This window comes from Phyllobates terribilis, unplaced genomic scaffold, assembly GCF_046119375.1.
Source record: "Phyllobates terribilis strain yellow unplaced genomic scaffold, ASM4611937v1 Scaffold_3__8_contigs__length_932513732, whole genome shotgun sequence".
NCBI lineage: Eukaryota > Metazoa > Chordata > Amphibia > Anura > Dendrobatidae > Phyllobates > Phyllobates terribilis.
The window spans coordinates 215,776,738-215,801,358 of record NW_027362763.1 but is presented as its reverse complement, the minus strand read 5'-3'; the positions used below and the strand labels follow the sequence as shown (position 1 = coordinate 215,801,358).

The 24,621-nt window shown below is 43.4% G+C and overlaps 1 protein-coding gene across 1 annotated transcript in view; it reads left to right on the top strand.

Moving 5' to 3' along the window:
- The first annotated feature begins 2,613 nt into the window (after nt 1–2,613).
- SLC25A36 (solute carrier family 25 member 36) overlaps nt 2,614–24,621 on the top strand; it is a 33,875-nt gene continuing 11,867 nt past the window's right edge. Inside the window, exons 1-4 of the mRNA XM_073674632.1 lie at nt 2,614–3,015; nt 15,611–15,781; nt 21,705–21,782; nt 22,938–23,038. Coding sequence (XP_073530733.1) covers nt 2,831–3,015; nt 15,611–15,781; nt 21,705–21,782; nt 22,938–23,038 — 535 coding nt within the window. The 5' untranslated portion in view covers nt 2,614–2,830. The remainder of the gene's footprint in view (nt 3,016–15,610; nt 15,782–21,704; nt 21,783–22,937; nt 23,039–24,621) is intronic.

Here is a 24,621-nt window from a genome sequence, read left to right as displayed (position 1 = left end):
TAAAAATTTTATATTTTCTTGTTGGAATCTCTTCATATCTGACTGCAAATACCGGTACAGATTATGGTGTAATCTGAAGAACACAGTGCACATACTGGAATTTAAAGGGTTTGTGTACTGAAAGTAAGTTATAACCTATCCACAGGATAAATGAGACCGTGCCGATTATTGGGCGTCCGACCACTATGATCAGCACTAAACAGCAGAAAGGGGAATTTCTATCCCTGCTACAGACTAAGCTTTTCCTCCAGAACCGAAACACAGCTCTGGATTATTATTAGAAAATCTAGTACATACGATGACTGCACGGCATGAAATTAGTCATTTTATTATTAATAACGATATGTACTAGACTCCTGGAGATGGATCAAGGAGCCACGAATTTACTGAGATAAAAGATTTTGCCTTCCCGTGGACCCGCTCTGCAAGATAACAGGTCCAAACCTTACTGCACTATGTAGGACAGTTACAAAACAGTCAACCACCCTCCCTATGCCTGGCAGTGGGTGCAAACATTGTGCAAAAGGTATAAACAGTAAATAACACTTGTCTTAATTATCCACAGTAATATACTTATGGCAATGGCTCCAGTCCTGATAACTGCGACAAAACTGGCCCTGAGCCACCATCGCTGAATGCAGCCGTGTTGCATTTCATAATACACATTGTTGGGTGTGACACTGAGAAATGCTTCAAGGGTTTGTCCCAAAATGACTTTTCAGGTGTGCACCGCTCTCCTGACCTCCTGCTTGCTGGGACACGGTATTTGATTTGCCTCTGCAGCATTAGGGGAGCACAGTAGCACTAAAGCTGAATCGGGAGCTGACAGTGAGTCCTCTGGAGCAGAGCAGCGCTCACAAGCTCTACTGAAAAGAGCTTGTAAATATAGTTGGTGCCGATCGGTTCAGTCCATCAGCCACATTAGTCTGGACAGGAGCCCAGAGAGCCACCTCCTACCTACTGGCATCCGTGGCTCTTCTTTTGATTAGCCGGCCTGGCTCAATGTCACATGTGCGTCACTCCACAATGATGTGGCCAATAGGCCAGGTAATCAAAAGAAGAGCAGCAGGTCCCAGGAGATCGAAGGCAGCCCTCAAGGATCTTGTCCAGAGAATATAGGCGAAAGATGTGGCCGATGGATCGAGTCCAGCGAATCGATTCACACCAACTCTACTTATAAGCACATGTTCGGGCCCAGTGCTGGCCGGTAACCTAGGTAACAACATATAAAATAACCAAGTTTTTGAGAACGGAGATGAAGTTTAATAACCAGTAAATTTTACACATCTGAGACAAGAGGCTGCTGCTCTTTAGGCTCAAAGCAGAATCACCCTGACAGATCAGACATTGGTGGCGGGTCACACGTTGGTGGTGGGTCAGACATTGGTGGCGGATCATACATTGGTGGCGGGTCAGTCATTGGTGGTGGATCACACATTGGTGACGGGTTGATCATTAGTGGCGGATCACACATTGGTGGCGGGTCAGACATTGGCGGCAGGTCAGTCATTGGTGGTGGGTCAGTCATTGTAGGCGGCTTACACATTGGTGGCGGGTCAGACACTGGCGGCAGGTCAGTCATTGGCGGCGGGTCAAACATTGGGGGTGGGTCAGTCATTGGGGGCGGGTCAGACATTGGGGGCGGGTCAGACATTGGGGGCGGGTCAGACATTGGCGGCAGGTCAGTCATTGGTGGTGGGTCAGTCATTGTAGGCGGGTCAGTCATTGTAGGCGGCTTACACATTGGTGGCGGGTCAGACACTGGCGGCAGGTCAGTCATTGGCGGCGGGTCAAACATTGGGGGCGGGTCAGACATTGGGGGCGGGTCAGACATTGGGGCGGGTCAGACATTGGGGATGACGGGTCAGTCACTGGTGGCAGATCACACATTGGCGACGGGTCAAACACTGGGGGCGGATCAGACATTGGCGATGGCGGATCAGACATTGGCGATGGCGGATCAGACATTGGCGATGGCGGATCAGACATTGGGGCCGGGTCAGACATTGGCGATGGTGGGTCAGTCATTGGCGATGGCGGGTCAGTTACTGGCGATGGAGGATCAGTCATTGGCGATGACGGCTCAGTCATTGGTGATGGCGGGTCAGTTACTGGCGATGGCGGCTCAGTCATTGGTGGCGGGTATCATCCATGGGCAGATTATGTTCCGGACTTGCCAGCTATTAGCCCCGGGTAGAGGACACAGCCATGCTGTTCCCCGCAGCTCCCCCTTCTCACTGCTCTTTAGGTGAAGCCTCTGGCAGTGGTGGACGCCATCAGAGGGGGCACCCTTCATCAGGCAGTGCTGCCGCTCCCAGTCGCCCTGTATTATGAACCACCCGTGCACACGGCCTCTGCTGCAGATAAGGAGGCAGCGCAGGATCAGCCGCAGGCGAGCGACCTGTGAACCTCCAATACCGCGGCTGAAGTTACTGCCGCTTTCCTCGGACACGCCCCGTGTGTGGCAGTGCATGCTGGGATCTGTAGTCTTCTGTCGCTGATGAGCATTGAGCATTCCTCATACACATAGCCTACCAGGAGCCAGGTCACGTGGTGAGGCTGCTGCGCCCGCCGTCACTTCCGCCACACCTCCGCAGCCAATCAGCTTGTGTTTATCTCGGGCTGCTGAATATTCATAAGTGAGAGGGGGGGTGAAGGCGGCAGAGGGGAGCGGAGAAGGCAGGGACAGTGCTCCGGGCAGGACTCTGGAGGCAGGCAGTGTGTGAGGTCAGGGCAGACGGCTCCACGGTCTGTGCAGGCGCCATACACCTTTATATACTCGGACCAGTCTGCGTGTGAGCAGCCGGTATCCGCAGACGCTGAGCGGTGCATGGTGGCATGCCAGCGGGCCTACGTCTGCGGGCTGTGTGCTGACTGCTGCCTCCTACACCAGTCACCAGAGAGCGGGCAAAGGACCCGGCGTCTCCCCGGGGACCTGCTGCCTCCACCTGGCTGCAGGGAGAAGAATGAGAGAATGAGCCAGAGAGATACCCTGGTGCATCTGTTTGCTGGAGGGTAGGTGCTGCACGTGTGGCTCCGGGTGGGGGGCTGCGTGTGGGTCGGGTCTGGCCATAGTGTAGTTCTCAGGACTGGCCCTCCATCACTAAGCATTGGTGCTGTGTGCAGTAATACATGGGGCCCAGGGGTCCGGCCATGATCAGGCTAATCACCTGTGAGAGCTCACAGCAAGCTGTCCTGCCTGACTGCCCCGAGACTACAGCCCCCACCATCTGCACACCTGCTGGGGATTGTTCCCTGTAGGGGTATGGACCGGGGGTGCACTGCCCGTGGCCCCCAGCTAGCCCTGACTCCTGGTCAGTGACATAATCTATGGGGATGGCTGTGCTCACCTTTGCCCTTTTCTGAACTGCTACATAAGAGGAGCAGAGGACCCTCTTCATCTACAGTAGTGGAAGTTTCAGAAATGGAGCCCTCCAGATACTTGATGATTGCATGCAGCACTGTTGTAAGATGCCTCTGATAAGAATACCCCTTCATAGATGATGTGGCCATTGCAAAAATAAAGCATGTGCACCTATTCTAGACAGACATTTATCACTGTATAACCTGGTTTTTATAGCCATTGTATCTGTGGTTGTATGTATCCAAGGATAACTACTCCCATCATTGAGCTGCTTGTATGTAACCCGGGTAGCCCATGTCTGTGGGCTGAGCTTGTGAAGGGCCTGTACACATAGGACCTGTCAGGGGCCACCACTGCTCTGTATCCCATCAGCTCTGAGTGCAGGTGGGTGCAGAAATGATCCATTTATGGGGTGCACATTATTTGTAAGGCTGCACTGAGCCAAACTTTTTTTAATTTTTTTTTTTTTTTTTTTTTAATACACCCATGTCAAACTTCCATTCACTAGATAAAGGCTGAAAGGAGCATGTGTTGTGTTTCCTAAGTCCCTGTGGGGGGCTATTGCTATTCAGCCTGTGTCCCCCTGTCTGGCATGTGCCTCCAGTAGTCAGTGCAAACACTGTGCACGTGGCCTTGGTTAGGTTGTCCTGGACTGATTCTCCTTATTTCAGCAGCCTTTTGTCAAGTATATTATGTGGGCAACTTATTATAATTAGCAGTGAGAATGTGAAGAAACCAATCAGGTTCTAGCTGTCATTCAAGAGATAATTTTGAAAACAAAAAGACTGCAGGGAGGGGGTGAGTGCTAAACTTCCTCTGCACCTGCTTTATTCTGCCCAGACTAACAGCGTGTCTCTCGTCCCAAACTTGGTCTCCTAAGTGCCTAAATTTGGGTCAGGAGATGTCTGTTCTTGACTTAATAGTGACTCTTTACTTTATATGTATTCTAGACAATTGCTAGTAAAGCAATTTGCTGCATTACTTTAGTCCACTTCTGACTGACCGCTGTAATGTTGCACTTTGTTATATGTAGTTTTCTCAGAGATCATTGTCTTTAGTCCATATTCAGACCGTGACACTGCTGCATCTTGCCCCATTTTTCTTCCTTCTGGTATTTACCTGGAGGATAAGCTGCTCTGTAATGTAGTAATTACTAGCATAACCTGTAAATTCTGGGAGGAGTTGCTGGTCCTCAGATGGCTCACGTGCACAGCATTCGGTTTGTTTGCGCTGTCGGAGAACATGGATGAGGGAATTGGCCGCCATACAGAAGCACAAGGGCAATGCCCTATCAAGTGTTGTAATAGCGAAGAATCAAACCACATTGTTACCGATTACAGAGCACTGCTCAGTATGTGCCAGAGAGCCGGACATTATACCTTTATGGATTCAAGGCTTTACTTGTTACTTTACTGCTTCTCTCTTCTCACTACTGTGTCCTCCTGAAATCACAAATCTCCAGTAGAGAAGTCCTTGTGTCATCCTCCTCTTCAAGCTATTCATTATTCTAGTCAGCTGTTTATTAATAATGTCTGATTCTTCATTTAATCATGACTAATAACACCTTCTCATAATCCAGAGTGGTGATCTGCCTAGTTACGTGGCTGTGTCCACTGGGGCTTCATAACTAGACTGTGCTCTCCAGGGCTCTTATGAAGGTGTAAAGGTGGATTACTGGATTTCCAGAAATGGGGGTAAGTCTAAGGATACATTCCCATGGGGGGGACCGCTGGAGTAGTGGCATGGTACATCGGCTTTTAAGAAGCCTCAGGTTCGTGGGTTTCCCTGAAGAGATTTGTATTGTCTCTAAAGGGAACCAGTACCTTACACCGGTAGATCATTCAGCGTGTATAGGCTGCCATTGTTCTCGGCAGTGCGAGTCCTCTTTACACAGCAATGCACTGCCAATAATCTTGTGCTGCGCGCAAGATCCTTTCACTTGAACGAGTTTTGCTCATTCACTGGGTGATTAGCAGCCTGTTTACACTGCAAGATTATTATGACAGGACCATTCTTAAGAACATGCGTTCACAATACTAATTTAATGTAAATGCAGCTTTCAGTCCCTGCACGAAAGTGCTGCAAACTGGTTCTTTTGTTGAATAAAGAGTCCTACCACCTAGTAGAGGGAGCAATCCTGTAAGTTACGTACGGGGATTCACAGTTTTCATACTCAGGGCCGGAGGGTATGTATGAGTTGTACATTCACTTGTATTGAGTGAGGTCCCTGTCTAGTGACTCAGATAGCCAATGGGTGCGTCTAACTAGAAGCCGTGGCCTCGCTCAATACAAGTGTATGGACAGCAAAGCCACATCCACTGGCATGCATAACTCATACATACCCTCCGGTCCCGGGTCTGAAACCGGTGAATCCCCACAGCACACCATACGTGCGCTAGGGGGATTCATGAGTCTACAGTCAGTGACTGGACAACCCCTTTAATGTCTGACAATTCAAAATCTTTGGAACTTGACCAGGAAAAGAATCCAAACAAACTCAGACAGCTGTTTCAGGTTGTTTGCCCATCATTAGTGCAGAGCTGTCAGACTGGCAGTTTCACTTCTTGCATACTATGGAGGAAAGGCATAGCGTCTATGTTTTTGGTTAAGTGGTAATGGTCACACTTGGGGGGGCCCCAAATCCTCAAAACATGTTTTTTGCAAGCCAGTCTTAATTTGGTGCATCTCGCTTCAGCAGATCCTTCAAGAGGCATGCTTTTCTTAATGAATTGTATCACTTTGCTGCTGAACAAAAAGTCAGCACATAAACGGTCGTTTTTCAGACTTTGAATCCATTGCATGTTTCTTTGATGTGGATTTTATCCTTTGTAATGCACAGGGTTAATGCAGTGCAAATCCTTAACAGAATACTAATGTAGGGCATACAGAATTTGTGGCAAAAAAATCTCCAAATCTGCCCTGTGAACTCTATGAAACCTAACTGCAGACTAGAAGGTTATAAATCTTATTCACTTTGTCATAGGAAGAAAACTGACCAGTGTTTCCTAGCGAAATGCATGCATCTGTAGGCTAAATAATGAGGCCAGAAACCATCAGGGATAGATGTATATACTGGGAGTGTTTAGTGTAATTCCCCTTAAACTTTTATAGGATGCAGAAAGGAACTGTGTATTGTCTGTAGGTGAAGGTGCTTTTAGTGGTGTTTTCATTCTTGTTTGCGTTGTCCAGCTTCTGGAGGACCAGTGTCTCATATGTTGAGCTCATCTGAAGTAAGGGGTTGGTTGGGCACTTGGACAGTAAGCGTTTCATTTTTGATTAGAACTCCAACAGTGCACATGACAATTAAAAAACTTTATTTTTTTTTTATCAGAAATCTGCTTCTTTCTCTACCAGGATTGATCCATTCTCACTTCACGGGTAAAATCTGTATTCGGTGATGAGATTATTACATTGCTGGGACAAGAGATGGCCGTTGTTACTGATGAGATTGTATGCAAATGGGTGGGAGCAGAGGCAGAGCGACTCCTCCTCATCTACATAGATGGCTGCTGATATTGATAAGATTCTATCTCTGTGATCATGACCAGGAGGAGAGGAAAAAAGCAGATTTGTCAGATAAGATATATTACAATGTCTTTATTTTCATGTGTAATATTGATTTTTGAAATCAAAAATGAAACGGACAGTTACTGTTTAACCCCTTTGTGATAGGGCATAAATATACATGTCGTCTCCCTGACTTTGATGCAGGCTCTGACGCTGAGCCTGCATTTTTCCTCACACTTGACAGCTGACTTAATAAGCAATCATGTGCCTTTAACAACCACCGGTGCTCTGTCTGTGGTTCTTAACCAGTTAAATCCCACTGACAGAGGGATTTAACATGCACTGTGATTGCAGGATGCCCATGGGTTGTCATGATTGCCAGGGATCTGCAGTAGACTCCAGTGCCTGTCAATACTCCCATGAATGCCGGCTCACGGCCAGCATTCATAGATCGTTATTTCTGCTATACATAGCTGTGCTGTGTAGGGATGATGCATTGCTATGTATAGCACAAGCGATTGGACGACTGCATCTTCAAGTCTCCTGAGGGGACTTTTAACCCCTTTACAGCCTGGTACATAATGGTACACACCAGGCTGTCACCCCCTGTTCAGTGCAGGCTCCGTCGCTGAGCCCACACTGAACCGGGCACAAGCTGATTATTACTGCTGACATGTGCCCACAACAGCTGTGGGTGGAATCGCTATCCACCCGCGGCTGTTAACATGTTAAATGCCGCTGTCAATCTGACAGCGGCATTTAACATCGCCGTGCCGGAAGCACGTCACTTACCCCGCTCATCGGTGACCCCCGTCACGTGATCGCGGGTCACCGATGCGTAGGCATGACAACCCTTGGTCTGCAGCAGACTCCAGTGGTTGTCATGAGCTGATCGCTATGAGCGCCACCTAGTGGTCGGCGCTCATAGCACAGGAGCATTTCTGCTACATAGAGGTGATCTGCTGATCACCTCTATGTAGCAGAGGTGATCTGCTGATCACCTCTATGTAGCAGAGGTGATCAGACAAGTGTGTGGTATTGCACTTTTTTTGCAATTTCACCGCACTTGGAATTTTTTTTCCCGTACACGATATGGTAAAACCAGTAATGTCGTTCAAAAGTACAACTCATCCCACAAAAAACAAGCCCTCACATGGCCATATTGACCAAAAAATTCAACGCTATGGCTCTGGGAACAAGGGGAGCAAAAAACGAAAGTGTTTATGTTTATATATATATATATATATATATATATATATATATATATATATATATATATATATATATATATATATATATATATATATATATATATATATATATATATATATATATATATATATATATATATATATATATATATATATATATATATATATATGTGAAAATCCCACGGTTGCGAAGGGGTTAAAGTGACAAGTTTTTTTTTTTTTTAAATATAAAAATTCAAATCACCCCCCTTTTTGCCCCATTAAAAATAAAACCATAGAAAAAAACAGCCTATTTGGTATTTGTGTTCAGAAATGTCCTATTTATCAAAATATGTAACATAAATTGGATCGGTAGCGAGAAAAAATAAAATCTAAACCCCATATCTGTTTTTTCTTTTTTTTAGCCACTGCATCATTGCAATAAGAGGGTATAAAAACATTGTGTCTACCCCAAAATGCTATTAAAGATATCAACTCGGGGCATAAAGTAAGGAAGCACCCAGCCCCAGATCCCAAAACTCTATTTGTCTCAGAAAATGGCGACAAGTAAACTTTTGTATTAAAAAAATAATAAAAATTCAGAATGTTTTCACCATTTAAATAAACTCTACATGTTGGGTATCTGCATACTTGTACTGATCTGGGAATCATGCTACTAGGTCAGTTTTACCATATAGTGGACATGGTAAATAAAAAAAAAATCCCCCAAAAAACTATTATGGAATTGCAGTTTCACTGCACTTGGTAAAATCAATGGTGTCATTCAAAAGTACAACTCGTCTTGCAAAAAAAAAAACAAGTCCTCATATGGCTGTATTGACAGATATAAAAAAAAGTTATGGCTCTTGGAAGAAGGGAAGGAAAATAGCCAAGGGGTTAAAGGTCTTATCAGTCAAGCTGTTCTGTCATGGGAGAACAGACTTTATATTAATAGAAGTTATTCTCTGGTGTAGAGACTTTCTTTTTAATCATCGTGATGTAATTCCCATTACTATTACTCCTATGTAATTGTCTAGATGGGATTGTGTCATCCTGAAAATCCCTCATAATTGGAGATGTTTGGGGAGGGTCCTTTGATAGTCGCTTACACTGAAGGACCTGTCGGGTTATTCTAAAACACTCAGCTCTATTTTAGTAATTCTCCTTCTTTATAAATCTGCAACATAGTTCAGCTCTGCACAAAGTATCACAGCAGCTGGGCAGCCTATCCAATCCTGCAGTACCTAACTTCTTGGGTATATTTTTAGGAACATAGGGTGTAAATTCTTATTCATTGCCCATGAAACATTTAAAAACTGTTTTGTGATGTGTTATTGCCCATCACGGTTATACTAGATCCTTTGAGAGCTTAAAACATATTTGACCATGATAGGAACTCAATCATAAAGGAAAGGTCTACATTACTTTTTGGCTCATTAAGTTTGTTCATAACTGGTCATCTGAACGGACAGCCTTAACCCCAAAGACTGACGCTGTCTGACCAAATGACCAAATTAATCTGTGAAATGCGGTGCTTGGATGACAATGCCCGACCAGGCTTAGAGGGCAGTTGCTTCAGGCTAGACTGCAGCTGGGCCAGATATTGGCACAATGTTTGTTTTGTGGACATGCAAGGTTGGACTTGGGTGGTAATGATGTTGAAACTTGATGTGACAATTGGAGAAATTTTGGTTCTATTTAGCTGTTGGCATTACTTTTATTAGTTCTTCCTCTGAAAAAGATATGACCATCTATAATGTGTAGTTAGGATGTTGTACCGCTGTGCTGGACTATATGGGGTGAGTTCTAGGAAGAGTTCTTAAGTCACTGCTATCCCATATTTTACTGCAGGATTGTTCCTGATTTGTCTTGTTGATTACACCTCTTATTCCTGGTGTTTGAGGGTGAATATCTGCAGGAAGCCTCCTTTTTGCCAGTGGCTGCTCCGCAGTAGGCCAGAGGTCACAGCTGTGAATGGAGAAGAACGAGGAATTACTTGTAAGTGCAGCTTTACCACGTCATTACCCTGAGCCGCACATTGCAGATGAGCTGTCACATTTAGTGGGCAGAGTGAAGTTACCCAAGGACATATGTTAACTTTTCCTCATATCGCAGGAGCTCCAGCGCCTGGCCGGCTCCGCTGTGCCATAGCTGTCATAGCTCTTAATTACTGAGCATTGCCCTTGCATTGAAGTCACCTTGGGGAAGAATTCCTGTTCTTTAATGTGATCTGAAAGATGTGCTTCAGTATAATCCAGTCAGTTGCCTATGTTCCTCTTCTGATTCTGCATGAAAAAAATGCACAAACTTGGTACTTGTATACAAGAACATGTGTAACATAGCATGTGACGAAGAAAAACACCATGGCCCGAGAAATCCAGGGCTCTTATCTGCCTTGTGTGACAACTTTCAGCCATTTATGGCCTGTTCTGTTGATATGCTAGGAGTACCTCAGATGGAAATGCCCTGCAAATCGCTTTTTTTTTTTTTTTTTTTTTTTTTTTTTTAAAGTTTCTTTCTCCCTGCTCCTTACTTGGGTAGTGCAGTGCTCCTGGTGTACCCAACACTTGCCTAACTTGCATCTATAGAATCACATTATCATGGCTTACTTTCTTACATATGTGGTGGTAAGAGTTCCTACTTTATAGGAAGACATTGGCTTTTTTCTAGCACGCTAATTAATGACTTGTTCTCTTCCAGTCATTGCTCCTTGTCGCTGCCTCAGCACATGGGTCATTTAAGGTTCCTCTGAAGGTGCAGCTTCTTTCAGGAAACCTCATCAGTCTCGTGCTGATGTCACAGGTTATTCTATGGTGATAACCTGTCCAGGCAGTGTCACTCTATAATCTCTTGTATATCATACTATTATTAAAATGGGTATGCTAAGCGCTTAGTTTCCTTGCATTGTATCTTGGGATAGACTGTAAAGAGTCAATTGTGGCTTTTAAACACTGATATAAAGATGGGCTTCCCCTACTGAGCTCTCCAACCAGATCCTGCTATCTGGGGGAACAGAATGTACTGGGGCTAATGTGCGGAGCTGCAATCTGTGCAGACAGAACACTGTAGGCTTCAAATATATATATTTTTTTTAATCTAGTGGATAGATGTTAATTGTGAAATATTGTGGAAATGTATGCATGGCCTCTTTCTGCTGCAAATCCTCATGTTGGCAGGAAGAACTGTGCATAAAATAAGCATGCTCTTGTTGCGGGGTCCTTTCTCTCCCCCCCCCCCCCCCCCCCCATCACTGTCAGTAAAATCTTATTTTTTCCTTTCCTTAAATCTGCAACATGTGCTTGATGCTTCAGGAATCTAACTTTGCTGACACTAGCACTAGGAAATACTTCAGGTTTGTGACACGCCTGCAACAAACACAACATTAAGAAGACCACTGGGTAGGATGGTCTGCTTCATGAGAGAATACCAAAATGGTTTTTGATCAGTCCTTTCTTGTTTTAGTGGTATAATAATCTGCTGAAATTCAATATGGCAGACTTGGTCAAGAAATTCATTCAAATGCATTCATGGCAAATGAAAGTTCCTTTATTCTCCTGAGGTTATAATAATCAGAAGTTATGATGGTTTCAGCACTATTGAATGTGTAGGGTGGGGGACTCCTCCACACCAGATCAGAGTGGGGCTGCACAACTAGGTGACATGTGTATTCTCTTTCTACACATAATGTATACCAGATGACATGTCGGGAACTTTACTGACTGAAATGCAACAAGGAGGCTGCCAACCTCAGGAATGCAATGTCTCAGCATTCTTCATGAGAAGCCCAGGCAGGTTGCAGTGTAACACGGTGGCAAGCCTGGCACCATCGGTCCTGCTATACTCTTTATTAGCAAGTTCATTTTAACCCTTCGTCTTGCCCACCAGTGTACCCCTCCATATGTTTTGAATATGTGCCTGTAAAGCCGGAGGTGTCTTGACTAGTGCTTGTTTGAGCTTCTCGCCAGTCAGCTGGGTAATAAAGGGCTTTAGTTAATTACTGATGGACTCTGACTGTTGTGGAGCGATTACTTTCCCTTTTCTTTCTGTCACTTCAGCTCTCACTGCCAAGACCCTCAGTACAAAAGCTCGTGTGTCCCAAATTTGGGGCATGTTGCTTTGTGTATACACTTATTATACAAGCACCCGTCCTACAAATTAACGAACTTGAGAGCAACTCTCTGGACGCTGCAGCCATTAGGGGCCTTGTTGCCCTTGTCTGCCAGTTAACAAGTCTTGGCAGAAAGTGTTTAGTGCTTGGCAGAAAAAAATACTAGACAAACACGAGCCTTCTATTAAGCAGGGTAAAAAAAAAAAAAACTTTCACACCAGATCTATAGACAAAGAAATGGGTTTGTTGTGCTGCAAATCGCAGGTTAAGTCTCATTATCTCCCTGAGCCCTTCAGTCACATTGGCTTGTGTTCTGTATACGCTGGGTGCCTATTCCAAACTAGGGCTAGCTCCAAAATGAGGCAAAATGGAGCAACTAATCTGATTGTGATAACGTTCCATGCAGATCTGTTGGATCCTATGGGCTCGCTCTCCTCCATCTACCCCAAATATCTTGTAAACCCAATTGTGCAGTATAGTAAAGAGTGGATAGAAACACTACACTGCCTAATGCAATACCGCTGTCATACTTGACTCATATGTAGATACATAGCAGCTATACACTTTAGAAATTGGTTTTAGGAAATGCTGTGTCCCCCTCCCTTCCCACTTGGACAATACAGCTTAAAAAGAGAAAATTGTGATGTGCAGGTGTTTACCCTTTCTGAGGGATAAATGGTTTTGTCTTTAAAATGTTTTCCTTTAAATCTTTCTCCTGTATTTGTCGTCCAGTCAGTTTTGGAACGACTGGCAATGACACAATGGCAGTGCTGTTTGTAGGTGGAAATAGATCTTGGGGAGGCTGTCACCTTCCTCCAATCAGGCCTGGAAGGTGGGTACTATAAGCCCTAGGATCCTTGTGGACATGTAGTTTCATAACAAAATTATTTTTAATCTGTGGAAAATGTGAGCATTTCTGTCCTTTTCCTCATGTAAAACCATGACCTGCTCATCCTTCATTTTGTAGGTGCTTTATCTTAATCAGGTTTTTTTTCTTATGTTTACACACACTGAATTTCACGAATTTTATGTTCCTGTTTTGGTGTGCATGAGCTATCTAAACTCTCATGGCTTTTGTTTTTATTGTAAAAAGTAGCGCTTTTGCATTACAAAAAAAGCATCATGTGAACATAGCCTAGGGGTTTTCATGTCCATACTCCCACTGGGCATTTGATTTAAAACCAAAACTTTCTCAGCATTGCCTCAAGGGTGCGTCACCCAGCCCAACTCTGCTCTACACTGTTTACGGGCACACATCCCTGAACAGTGGTCTGTAGTTTTGATTTTGGCTTGGCTTTTAAACCTGGTAATCTTTTCAAGGCTTGCTAAATGATCAGATTTTGACATAAAGGGGTACTCTGGGGGGTTTAAAAGAAAAGAGAATTGTACTGTCCCTGCCCTCATAAACTATAAAGATGAGATGCCCAGTGCACGATATCTTTAGAACACTTGTCATTTCATGTGAAAGCAGCAGCTCCTCACTGCTCCCCCACCCCCTTTCCAGTCTGGGGCATTACATCACACACCAGTATTCTGCTCCCTGCTGTGAGGAACAGCCAGCCTGAGAATAGAGGGTATGCCCACACCCTTGTTCTGTGCAGAGAAACAGCCATTATCAGGAGACTTGCGAATAGTAACAGCATGGAGCTGCGCACTACTATAATATGCCAGATGGAGGGGTGAGCAGTGAAGAGCAGATCCTGGCACTTCAGCCACCTGATGTCTCCTTCACTGCAGGGCTACTAGCAGGCAACATGCCATGCCCACTCGCCTCAGGAGACATTATCAGGGGACTGGCTTGACAGGAGCTGCTATTCACTGCACTGTTCACCCCTTTGTCTGGGACATTACAGCTATGCTGTTACAATCAGTCAGTCTCCTGATAATACCTTTTTTCTCTGCAGATATCGTGTGGCATGGCCACACCCACTCTGCTCAGATGGCTTGCACACGGTGGGGTGCTTCACACTGCTGTGACATGTCTCAGATAGGAGAGGAGAGCAGTGAGGAGCAGTTACATGTGTTCTAAAGATAATAGAACTGAATTGGGTATCATCTTTATATTTTGAGGGCAGGGACAGTACAAAAATGTACCTCTTAAAGTAACGAGCTCAGAGGGTATATGTAGTTTTTTTTCAGAACATTTTTCTGAGTGTTTGGAAACATGCATGCATATTATATTTTCGTTCCACCATTTTGGGTGCAAAACATTGCAAAAATGATGACCGGATTGATGTGCTGCCAACTTGTAAAACACTTTAATGGTATGTGCCCACGATCAGGAATATCAGTGTTTTGGACGCAGGTTTTTTTTTTTTTTTTTTTTTTTTTTTTTTTTTTTTGCTATGGTGTCTTGGTTCTTTGCTGGACCATTTATTTAATGTGTGTGTGTGTGTGCCCTCTCCCTTCACCTTAGGGTTATTTTTGCCTTAAATATAGTTCTGAGCCCATTAAAAATCAGAGTTCTCATTCGTTTCATTAGCCATTCATCCATGCTGCTTTTATTCCTAAAACGTGCCATTTTGTTAGGTCTCTACTGAACAATTTCCCACATCTCCCATGTGTTGTAGTAATGAAGGTATGAGCTGCTTATTGAGAAACCTAAAGATCCAAATATCTTACTATTAGTTGCTTAATCGCTAGAGGATACTTAAACTAACTTTTAAATAAGTTGAAAAAGAAAAAAATACTTGTGGAGAGGCTTGAGCAGACGTCCCATCAGCAGCCTCAAAAGAAATCCCATTCTATATGGGAAAGTAGTCTCAGTTTAAGATGATTCTTTACAAAGGAGGAGGTCGGGGCTGTTTGACACGTAGCAGCGACCAGGCCCCTACTGTGAGATTGCTGGTCGTGTCGAAATGGCCTGGACCAGCATGCATCGGTGTTTGACACCTTACCAACGACCTCGTTGGCGACTCAGAACTGAGACACATAGGCGTGCATTTGCGTTGCATTGTGCTACGGGTCGCCGTATCGTTGCTGCGTCGTTGGGAAGATCTGACTGTTTCAGATCTCACCAGCAACCACACAGCAACGATCCCTGCCAGTTCGTTTCGTTGTCATGATCGCTGTAGCTTCGCTAAGTGTGATGGTACCTTAACGCTAGTATCTAGAGGGCACTAACTATGATGGGACTGCATGCTCAATAACTAAAGAAAATAAGGTTTAAGGATTCTTTACTGTAAGAGCAGTGAGACTATTAAACTCCAAGTTAGAGAGGGGCTATATAAGAATATAGGTTGGATTTTATGGCACTGTGCGTGGTTTTTTTCTTTTGTTCGCCCTCATCTAATCGACTATTTGTAACTATACAACTGCAGCCCTAATGCTCAGCAGTACATGGGCAAGAAGCAGTGGGTCATGCCTACATCAGCAGAACATGCAGGGATGAGAATTTACATTTTTCTTCCATCAGTTTTCCTTTCTGCCTTCTATTTACAGATGTGGGGGCACTGTTGGTGCCATATTGACGTGCCCATTAGAAGTTGTGAAGACAAGACTACAGTCCTCATCGTTGACTCTCTACATCTCTGAAGTTCATCTCAACGCTGTAGATGGCGCTGGCGTCAACAGAGTGTCAAGAGTGTCTCCAGGACCACTGCACTGTCTGAAGTATGTAAAGCTATAATAAAGTACACTTCTCACAACAAATTGAATATACTTGGTGGAAATTTCAGCCTAAACAGGTGTATTTTAAAGTTGTCCAGGCATCTAAGATTGGTGACCTTAACTTGGAGAATAGGAGCTGTTTTGCATTACTCGGCACCAATTGCTACATGCTGTTTAGCTTCTTTCAATGAGTACATGCGGTCGCTGCCGGCGTTAATTGCCTCACCAGTTTGGTCTGTGGGACCTCCACTGATATTGATAGTGATGACATTTCTGCTTATAGCACCATCCTATTCTGCAGCGCTTTAGACATCACTGTCCCCATTGGAGCGCAAAATCTAAATTCCCTACCAGTGTGTCTTTGTAGTAATTATTCTTATTGGTCATCAATACTTGCTTGTACATCCTTTTTTATTTCTTGGAGCCAAGGAGTCCTTCACCTGGTAAGATCTGCATTCTTAAACCTTTTATAGTGCATAAAGTAAATCCGTCAGCAGGGTTTTGCTACATAGTCTGAAAGCAACATGATATAACGGCAGAGAGCCTGATTCCAGCAATGCATTATAGTGGGCTATATTTTGCGGATTTAATGTTTCAGCTCTCACTTCCTCCAGATGTATGTGTGAAGGTGGGGGGTAGTGAAGCTGCTGCTGACTGGTCGCAGGGTTCACATGATGTAACACTTTTACGCAATCCTCAGGAAAGCCAGTGCCGACTGAGTATAAGTGATATTTTATTGGGGGCAAGCCTACAGAGTGAGAAGGGTTGTCAAAGTAGTGGAAAACCCCTTTAATGAGCACCCGTCCTGCTTAGGAATGCTGTTTAAAGATTATTAGCATTAAATTCCTGCCTGGCTGCCTTAAGGTATGTGCACACGATCATTTTTGGCAGCGCTTTGAGTGCAGCATACTTGTGCTGCGTCCAAAGCGCTGCACGCAGGTGAAGTCGCATGTGTTCATTGAACCATGCGGATTCACTGCATCCTATACATTACACTGGTAGAATTTCTCTTGCGGAGACTAGACTTCTTTGATTTTTTTTTTTTTAGAAGTACAAACATTAAGATAACACATGATAAAACCGATTAGAAACAGGACAAATGGCCAGCCTTGGGAAACTTACAACTACCACAGCTACATAAGCAACAATGCTATATAAGGAGCAACAGTGTGGAATACCACAAGTGGCAAAGTCATTGAGAGAGGGAAAAAAATGTGCTTGGTGGCATGCAAACAGTGATGCACAGGAAAGTTAATTCCTATATAACATGAGCATTAGCTCTAAGTGGCAATCCCAAAAAAAATATGGCCATTCTTACCCAAGTGCAGGCTGGAGCCCAGGCAGGCAAAGAAACCGGGTTAAGATAAGTTCCCAATGCGCGTTTTGCATGGATATGTAAACATTTATTGGTTTTATCATGTGTTATCTTAATGTTTGTACCATATACTCCTGTTCCTCCTATTTTGTGACGTGTAGGCCTTTGGGGTGTTACAGCCACCACTTGCTGTATAGTGACTAACTGCTCCCTGCTCCACCCCAATGACTGAAAGCAAGTGGCTGCAGGGAAGATATACTGTACCTTTTAATTTCTCCATGTGGCTGCTGCTCCAGTAAAGGGGACAGTCATGATTAATGCTGTTTACCTGCAGATTGGCCCTATATCTGCTGATAAACCATGTTTCTGGACAAGATGGGTTCCCTTTAAAGGGTATATAAGCACAGAATAACTGTTCAAACAAAGTACAGGCTTTCAGTGCATCATGGTGAGTCCAATCATTTACAATCCCTTGTAGACTGTGAGCCCTCGCGGGCAGGGTCCTCGCTCCTCCTGTACCAGTTGCCGTCACGTTTTGTTCAAGATTATTGTAATTTTTGTATGTATACCCCTTTCGCATGTAAAGTGCCATGGAATAAATGGCGCTATAATATACATCTTCCAATTTGCTTTTTTTTTTTTTTCTCCTTTCTCTGGCTCTATGAAGCCAGAGATGTCAATCAAAGATGAGTGTGGAGATTGGTGGGAAGGTGTCTGTATGTATATATAAATGATTGGCCGCCATGATGCACCAAACGGGACTTTGTCAGCAGAGTGACTGTTCAGACGGAGTCCCTTTTTAATTTCCTGATTAGGAGACAGAATATTTCCTGAGATGCTGAATAATGAACTACCTTAACTGGTTCTCATTTATAATATTGACCCATATAGTTAAATCACCTGTGAATGTTTTTGGTTTGTTCTGAGTCGCTAATTTGTTTGCTTTTCTGCCTTATTGGACATTAGAGAATGAGAAGGATGTGTGAAAGTGGTGCTGGCTGAATGGGGATCACATGGAGTAGATGTGTTTGCATGATATCCTGCTGACATCACCTGGACCTGATTTTGTTCGGCTCAGTTCACATGTCCAGTAAACAAACTAACTTCAATTGTATCCGTTCACACTGATTGCTTCTAATCTGTTTTGTTAAATCATTGAAACTAGTGTGACTGTGGATTATAATAATTTGTACAAGCTGAAGCCGTTCCAGGTGGTTTTGGGGACACACTTGGAGGTTGAGCTGCAGTTCTTTGTAGTCAACCATGAGATTATTGCAACTGGTTCTTAGCAAACTGAACTTCTTATTATGTTGCAATTAAAATATCACCATTTCTCTACTAACGTTCATACAGGGCATACTGGACATACTAACAGAACATATGAAATGGCGGTGGTCTCGGCCTGGTAACACCTATGGGGCTTATTCACCTAGGATTCCAAGGTTCTGATGGGGGCTGCACGTCTCACCAATAGTTGTATTGACCCAATTAGAAGATTTCCATTACTTCCTTTAACATTCTTTGATTTCTGGAGGGTATAAATGAATAATCTCTAGGGCTGGGGGTTTCTAAACTTTTTGCATGAATAATAGTTAATTGCTCCGAGCAGTCATTGGTATGTTCGCTTCCCAGTCCCAACCAACTTCATCATATCTGGTGCAGCATATAGGCATCCTACATGGCCAAGCATGTGGCCCGTTAGTCATTATGTAATGAGGAACTTCCCAAAATCTCACATCTAGTCTATAACTGTGTCGGGGAGTGGTGAGGTACAGTTATATGAAAAAGTTTGGGCACCCCTATTAATCTTAAGCTTAATGTTTTATAAAAATTGGTGTTTTTGCAACAGCCATTTCAGTTTGATATATGTAATAACTGTTGGACACAGTAATGTTTCTGCCTTGAAATGAGGTTTATTGTACTAACAGAAAATGTGCAATCTGCATTCAAACAAAATTTGACAGGTGCATAAGTATGGGCACCCTTATCATTTCCTTGTTTTAAATACTCCTACCTACTTTTTACTGACTTACTAAAGCACTTTTTTTGTTTTGTAACCTCATTGAGCTTTGAACTTCATAGCCAGGTGTATGCAACCATGAGAAAAGCTACTTAAAGTGGCCACTTGCAAGTTGTTCTCCTGTTTGAATCTCTTCTGAAGAGTGGCATCATGGGCTCCTCAAAACAACTGTCAAATGATCTGAAAATAAAGATTATTCAACATAGTTGTTCAGGGGAAGGATACAAAAAGCTGTCTCAGATTTAACCTGTCAGTTTCCACTGTGAGGAACATAGTAAGGAAATGGAAGAACACAGGGACAGTTCTTGCTAAGGCCAGAAGTGGCAGGCCAAGAAAAACATCAGAAAGGCAGAGAAGAAGAATGGTGAGATCGGTCAAGGACAATCCTCAGACCACCTCCAGAGAGCTGCAGCATCAACTTGCTGCAGATGGTGTCACTGTGCATCGGTCAACTATACAACGCACTTTGCACAAGGAGAAGGTGTATGGGAGAGTGATGCGAAAGAAGCCGTTTCTGCAAGCACGCCACAAACAGAGTCGGCTGAGGTATGCAAAAGCACATTTGGAGAAGCCAATTTCTTTTTGGAAGAAGGTCCTGTGGACTGATGAAACCAGGATTGAGTTGTTTGGTCATACAAAAAGGCGTTATGCATGGCGGCAAAAAAACACAGCATTCCAAGAAAAACACTTGCTACCCACAGTAAAATTTGGTGGAGGTTCCATCATGCTTTGGGGCTGTGTGGCCAATTCCGGCACTGGGAATCTTGTTAAAGTTGAGGGACGCATGGATTCCACTCAGTATCAGCAGATTCTTGACAATAAAGTTCAAGAATCAGTGACAAAGTTGAAGTTACGCAGGGGATGGATCTTTCAGCAAGACAATGATCCAAAACACCGCTCCAAATCTACTCAGGCATTCATGCAGAGGAACAATTACAATGTTCTGGAATGGCCATCCCAGTCCCCAGACCTGAATATCATTGAACATCTGTGGGATCATTTGAAGAGGGCTGTACATGCTCGGCGAACATCAAACTTAACTGAACTGGAATTGTTTTGTAAAGAGAAATGGTCAAAAATACCTTCATCCAGGATCCAGGAAATCATTAAAAGCTACAGGAAGCGACTAGAGGCTGTTATTTTTTGCAAAAGGAGGATCTACTAAATATTAATGTCACTTATCTGGTGAGGTGCCCATACTTGTGCACCTGTCAAATTTTGTTTGAATGCAGATTGCACATTTTCTGCTAGTACAATAAACCTCCATTTCAAGGCAGAAACATTACTGTGTCCAACAGTTATTACATATATCAAACTGAAATAGCTGTTGCAAAAACACCAATTTTTATAAAACACTAAGCTTAAGATTAATAGGGGTGCCCAAACTTTTTCATATAACTGTATATGATGCATGTCTGTCAGTGTGAAATAAAAGGAGGAAAAGCTAGGATTTCCATGAATCATTATTTCTGCACTGCATCTTGCAGCACTCTTGTCTGCTGACAGATCTTTCTCCTGATTGCACCATCAATGAGGTCTCTGCTTGGCTGCCAGTATTCATGTTTAATGGGCAAACTGGTTAAGACATTTCTGTAATGAACTTCTTTACCACGGGAACATAAAATCGGGCATGCCTTCAGGGGACAATAGAAATGCCACCTTCACTTGAGGAGTCAATACAAAGCAAAACCAAAAAAACCTTCCTAAAATGTATTGCAGCTTCATAGGAGCTGCTGTAAGAGGTGCCATTCAGTCTCCAAATAAACCAAGCTGTGCCAGGTGCAGCAATACTGACCAGTTCTGCTGACTATCTCACCATCTTACACCCCTCGATAGTAATGGGCTCTAGGTTTTGGCATGTCTGCTCTTGTACTTCCATCCTCTTGTTGTCGAAGATGAGGCACAAGTGCGTTAGCAGCTCGCTCAACACTGTACTGGAGCGCTCAGGCCGTCTGAGCGTGTGTATGGGAGATGGCTGCCAGCCAAGCCATAGTTTGTCTGACTGCTATGTAAAGTCTATGGGGGACTTAGTCAGGCTATTCAAGGTAATGAAATTTTACTTCTCCTGAAATCTCTTGCTAGAATTGTTATATCGCTGTAGTTGATGGCTGTTATCAATGTGATGTGTAGGGTAGCTCCTCACCTGATGGCCTTTCCAGCTGTGTGTGTTTTATATACAGTAGATATGTTACACCAGAAGTCTCATCTCTGCTGCTCCCTGTCCCTCCCGACTTCTGGACCCTTGTTCACATTGTGGGCAGCAAACTGTGCAGTGCCCAGTAATTGTCAGAAGAGTAATGTCAGTATTTAGCATGTCTGAACTGGGAGTACTGCCTAAAAGTGGAAAGAGGCTATTGGGGCAGTAGACCTTCTTACTGTTGGTAAACCGGTAATACAGAAAGCCCTGGCTGCATTAAATGGAGAACCTATACAGATCTGGTATGTGGATGCTGACCAATATTTTTCCATGAATCCTTGTGGATGTGAAATGGTTAAATTATGGGTCCTGCACCAGCCCTTTTAGATTGGCATTAGTAGGTGGCTTTTGAAAGCTTTGGATATGTCTAACTTGCACTCTTTTTGCTTTGCAGGATGATTCTGCAGAATGAAGGTCCTCGTTCCTTATTTCGAGGCCTGGGCCCTAACCTAGTTGGGGTGGCTCCTTCCAGGTACTGTACACTTGTGAATTAGTAAAAGCATGTCTGAGGTGTTTATGACCAGCACTCGTGACCTGCGAAAGTCGTAGGTTGTGATCTGTCATGTTGCACTTGTTCTCTGCAATAAAGGAGCAGAGTGCTACACTGACCTTACTAACAGAACTTTACTCTAAATACCTTTTGTCTAAATATAGCAAAAGCTTTCACAGTGACAGAATTGTCTTACTGCAACCTGCACAGCTATGGGAATATACCCAGGTCTAGCATCTCTGTATGTATAAAAAGTAATGTTTATAGGCTAGTCATAAAGTAATGCTTGTTTATTGGCAAATAGTTACCAAACTGTATGTTTTACTAATCGGTGGCATGTGTTTGACATCTGTAAAGTGTTCAAATGATATAATGGGGTCATGTAGCTTTTTAATCTAATATTTCTATGTTGCTGTCACATACTTTTTATTGTGCCTTGTGTTCCTTCAGTTGATCCCAGAATGTCGCCTGGTGTCCAGTGCTGGTGATTCTTATTGGCTGGCCTACAGAATACCAGGAATGGCTTCACTGCCCATTTACAAAACCATCAGGACAATGGGACTGGGCAAATGAGATCACTCAAATGCACATATGGAGGCACTAGAACAAGTCGCATACCCTAGACCCTCATCAAAGGCCCCTTTTAATTGACTGGGGCAAGAATCCAATACTACTTGCAAATAAAGGTCTTTTTGTTTTGGAGGAGACTGGTGTGGCTGAACCAAGGTCATAAGTCTCGTTATATGGGCAATATTGGCTTATAAGTCAGCTACCTCCAGTTTTCTTTTGTAGTTGATGGAGAAAACCTTTTTAACTTTAAGATGGGCCAACACTGACAGCCAGTAACCAAAACTTCCAATCCTTGCCACCCAAACGCTAACACTCTCTGGTGTTGAAACTCATAATGTCTGTGGGCACCCACACCCAAGAGATGGTTACCATGTCTCGCCAAAATTTGCTTGACATTGCTCTTGGATATATTTTGTATCTTTATTCGGAGCATCACTAAAATTGAGAATTCAATAGTGGTTATAATGTTCTCTTGCCATTTCGCAGACTGTTAGGTGGCAGAAGGCCATTTTATCTACAGAGATCACTAGTCTGGACCTGTGGCTTGACGCTATGCTTTCTCTGCAGGGCTATCTATTTTGCAGCCTACTCGAGCTGCAAGGAAAGACTGAACCATGTATTTGGGAATGATACCACCCAGGTGCACATGGTCTCTGCTGGGGCAGCAGGTATGTATCCTGACTTGTGATGTCTAGCCAGATGTAAAGCCATTGACAGAAAATGGTCAGTCTGACTTTTCTATACTGTCCTTGCTATTTTATTCTACCTTTTGGATATTCTACATTTAGTGTTTGCTCCATACTAGTCTGATACTACCACTACTGATTTTGCTGAAAATTTCCTGTTTGCTATATTGTTAAATATGTAAGGATAAAGGAAGATGCAATTCCAATATTTTTGGGACTTGATCAATGGTTTGTCTCCCCCCTCCCCCTGCCCCACACTTGCCATTCCAGGTGTCTTATTACATATGTCACATGATCCTTACACAACTTTATCATTCGATAACAGGAGCTTGACTTGATGTATTTGTTTGCAAGTTTTTAAATTCTCAGTGCAATTATAAAGTAACTTCCCAGTAAAATTGGCAGTTGCAGTTATTGGAGCCAAGCACTCCCTATAATTTTGCTTTTAGTTGATGAACATCCTCAATGGGTAATTTGGTTCAGCGAGGAGATGTATAAAGCACATCTGCTTTACTACCATACAAATCTAGCAAATATGCTAAATTGAGGAATAGACTTTTTTTTTGGGGGGGGGGGGTGAAAAGCCTGACTAATACTTCATACAACCCCTTTGTTAAACACACAATTTGCATAAAGCTAATATAACTAAAGATGTCAATTGTATTGTGACCTCTTAAATTATTCAAATGGTGCAAGCTGATGGGTTCCTGTTAGCGTACATATTGTAAATTGTTCCTTCATAGAGCACAGCTAAATGCTTTTAACCAATCTTTACTGATGTGTATAATTTTTGCACCCAGACTTCCACTTAATCTCATAGTTTAGAAAATTATTTTATGTGGCCTCTCGTGTTCTCTATCTAATCTATTGTCCAAATCAAAGGTGCTCAATGTTTGTTTTTTGTCCAAGAGCTACATTGGTTTAGTATGACCATCCCAAGGGCTGCGCAAAAAAAAAAATATGAAAGGGTAGTTACATGAATATATCACCAGAACCCCAATCAGTACATGACTATATCACCAAAACTCCAATCTGTAGAGAGTACATTGCTAATGGGCAGCAAGCTATTGCAGTGATAAGTCAGCCACATATACAATTGTATATGTCACATGAACCTGCAGTTCCTAGATTAACAATGGTAACTCCCAGTATCTCCTTACTCGTTATCAGACTGTGACTCTTACAGGAACCACAATACAAATGAGACGCTGACCATATCAAACACTTACATCCAGATACTTTTATAATTACATCTTCTCTAACAAGTCACTCATCCCTTTTTTGCCTTCATGTTGTACAGGCGCCATGAGATTTTGCCCCAAAAACTCACCTCCAGACTTTTCTTCTGCAGCACATCCCCACATGGTGCCCTGAAAAATATTCTAATGACCAAGGATTAAGTATTGCCTATGCTGTGACCCTGAACAAATTGCCCCTCACTGTCCTTCCTGCTCAAAATGAGCCTCACACTGTCAACCCTATGATACATTGTCCCCCTGACTTAATAAATTTTAACAGTGTGGAGGCAATCAGTCCTCCATTATGAACTACCACTGTCCTACTTT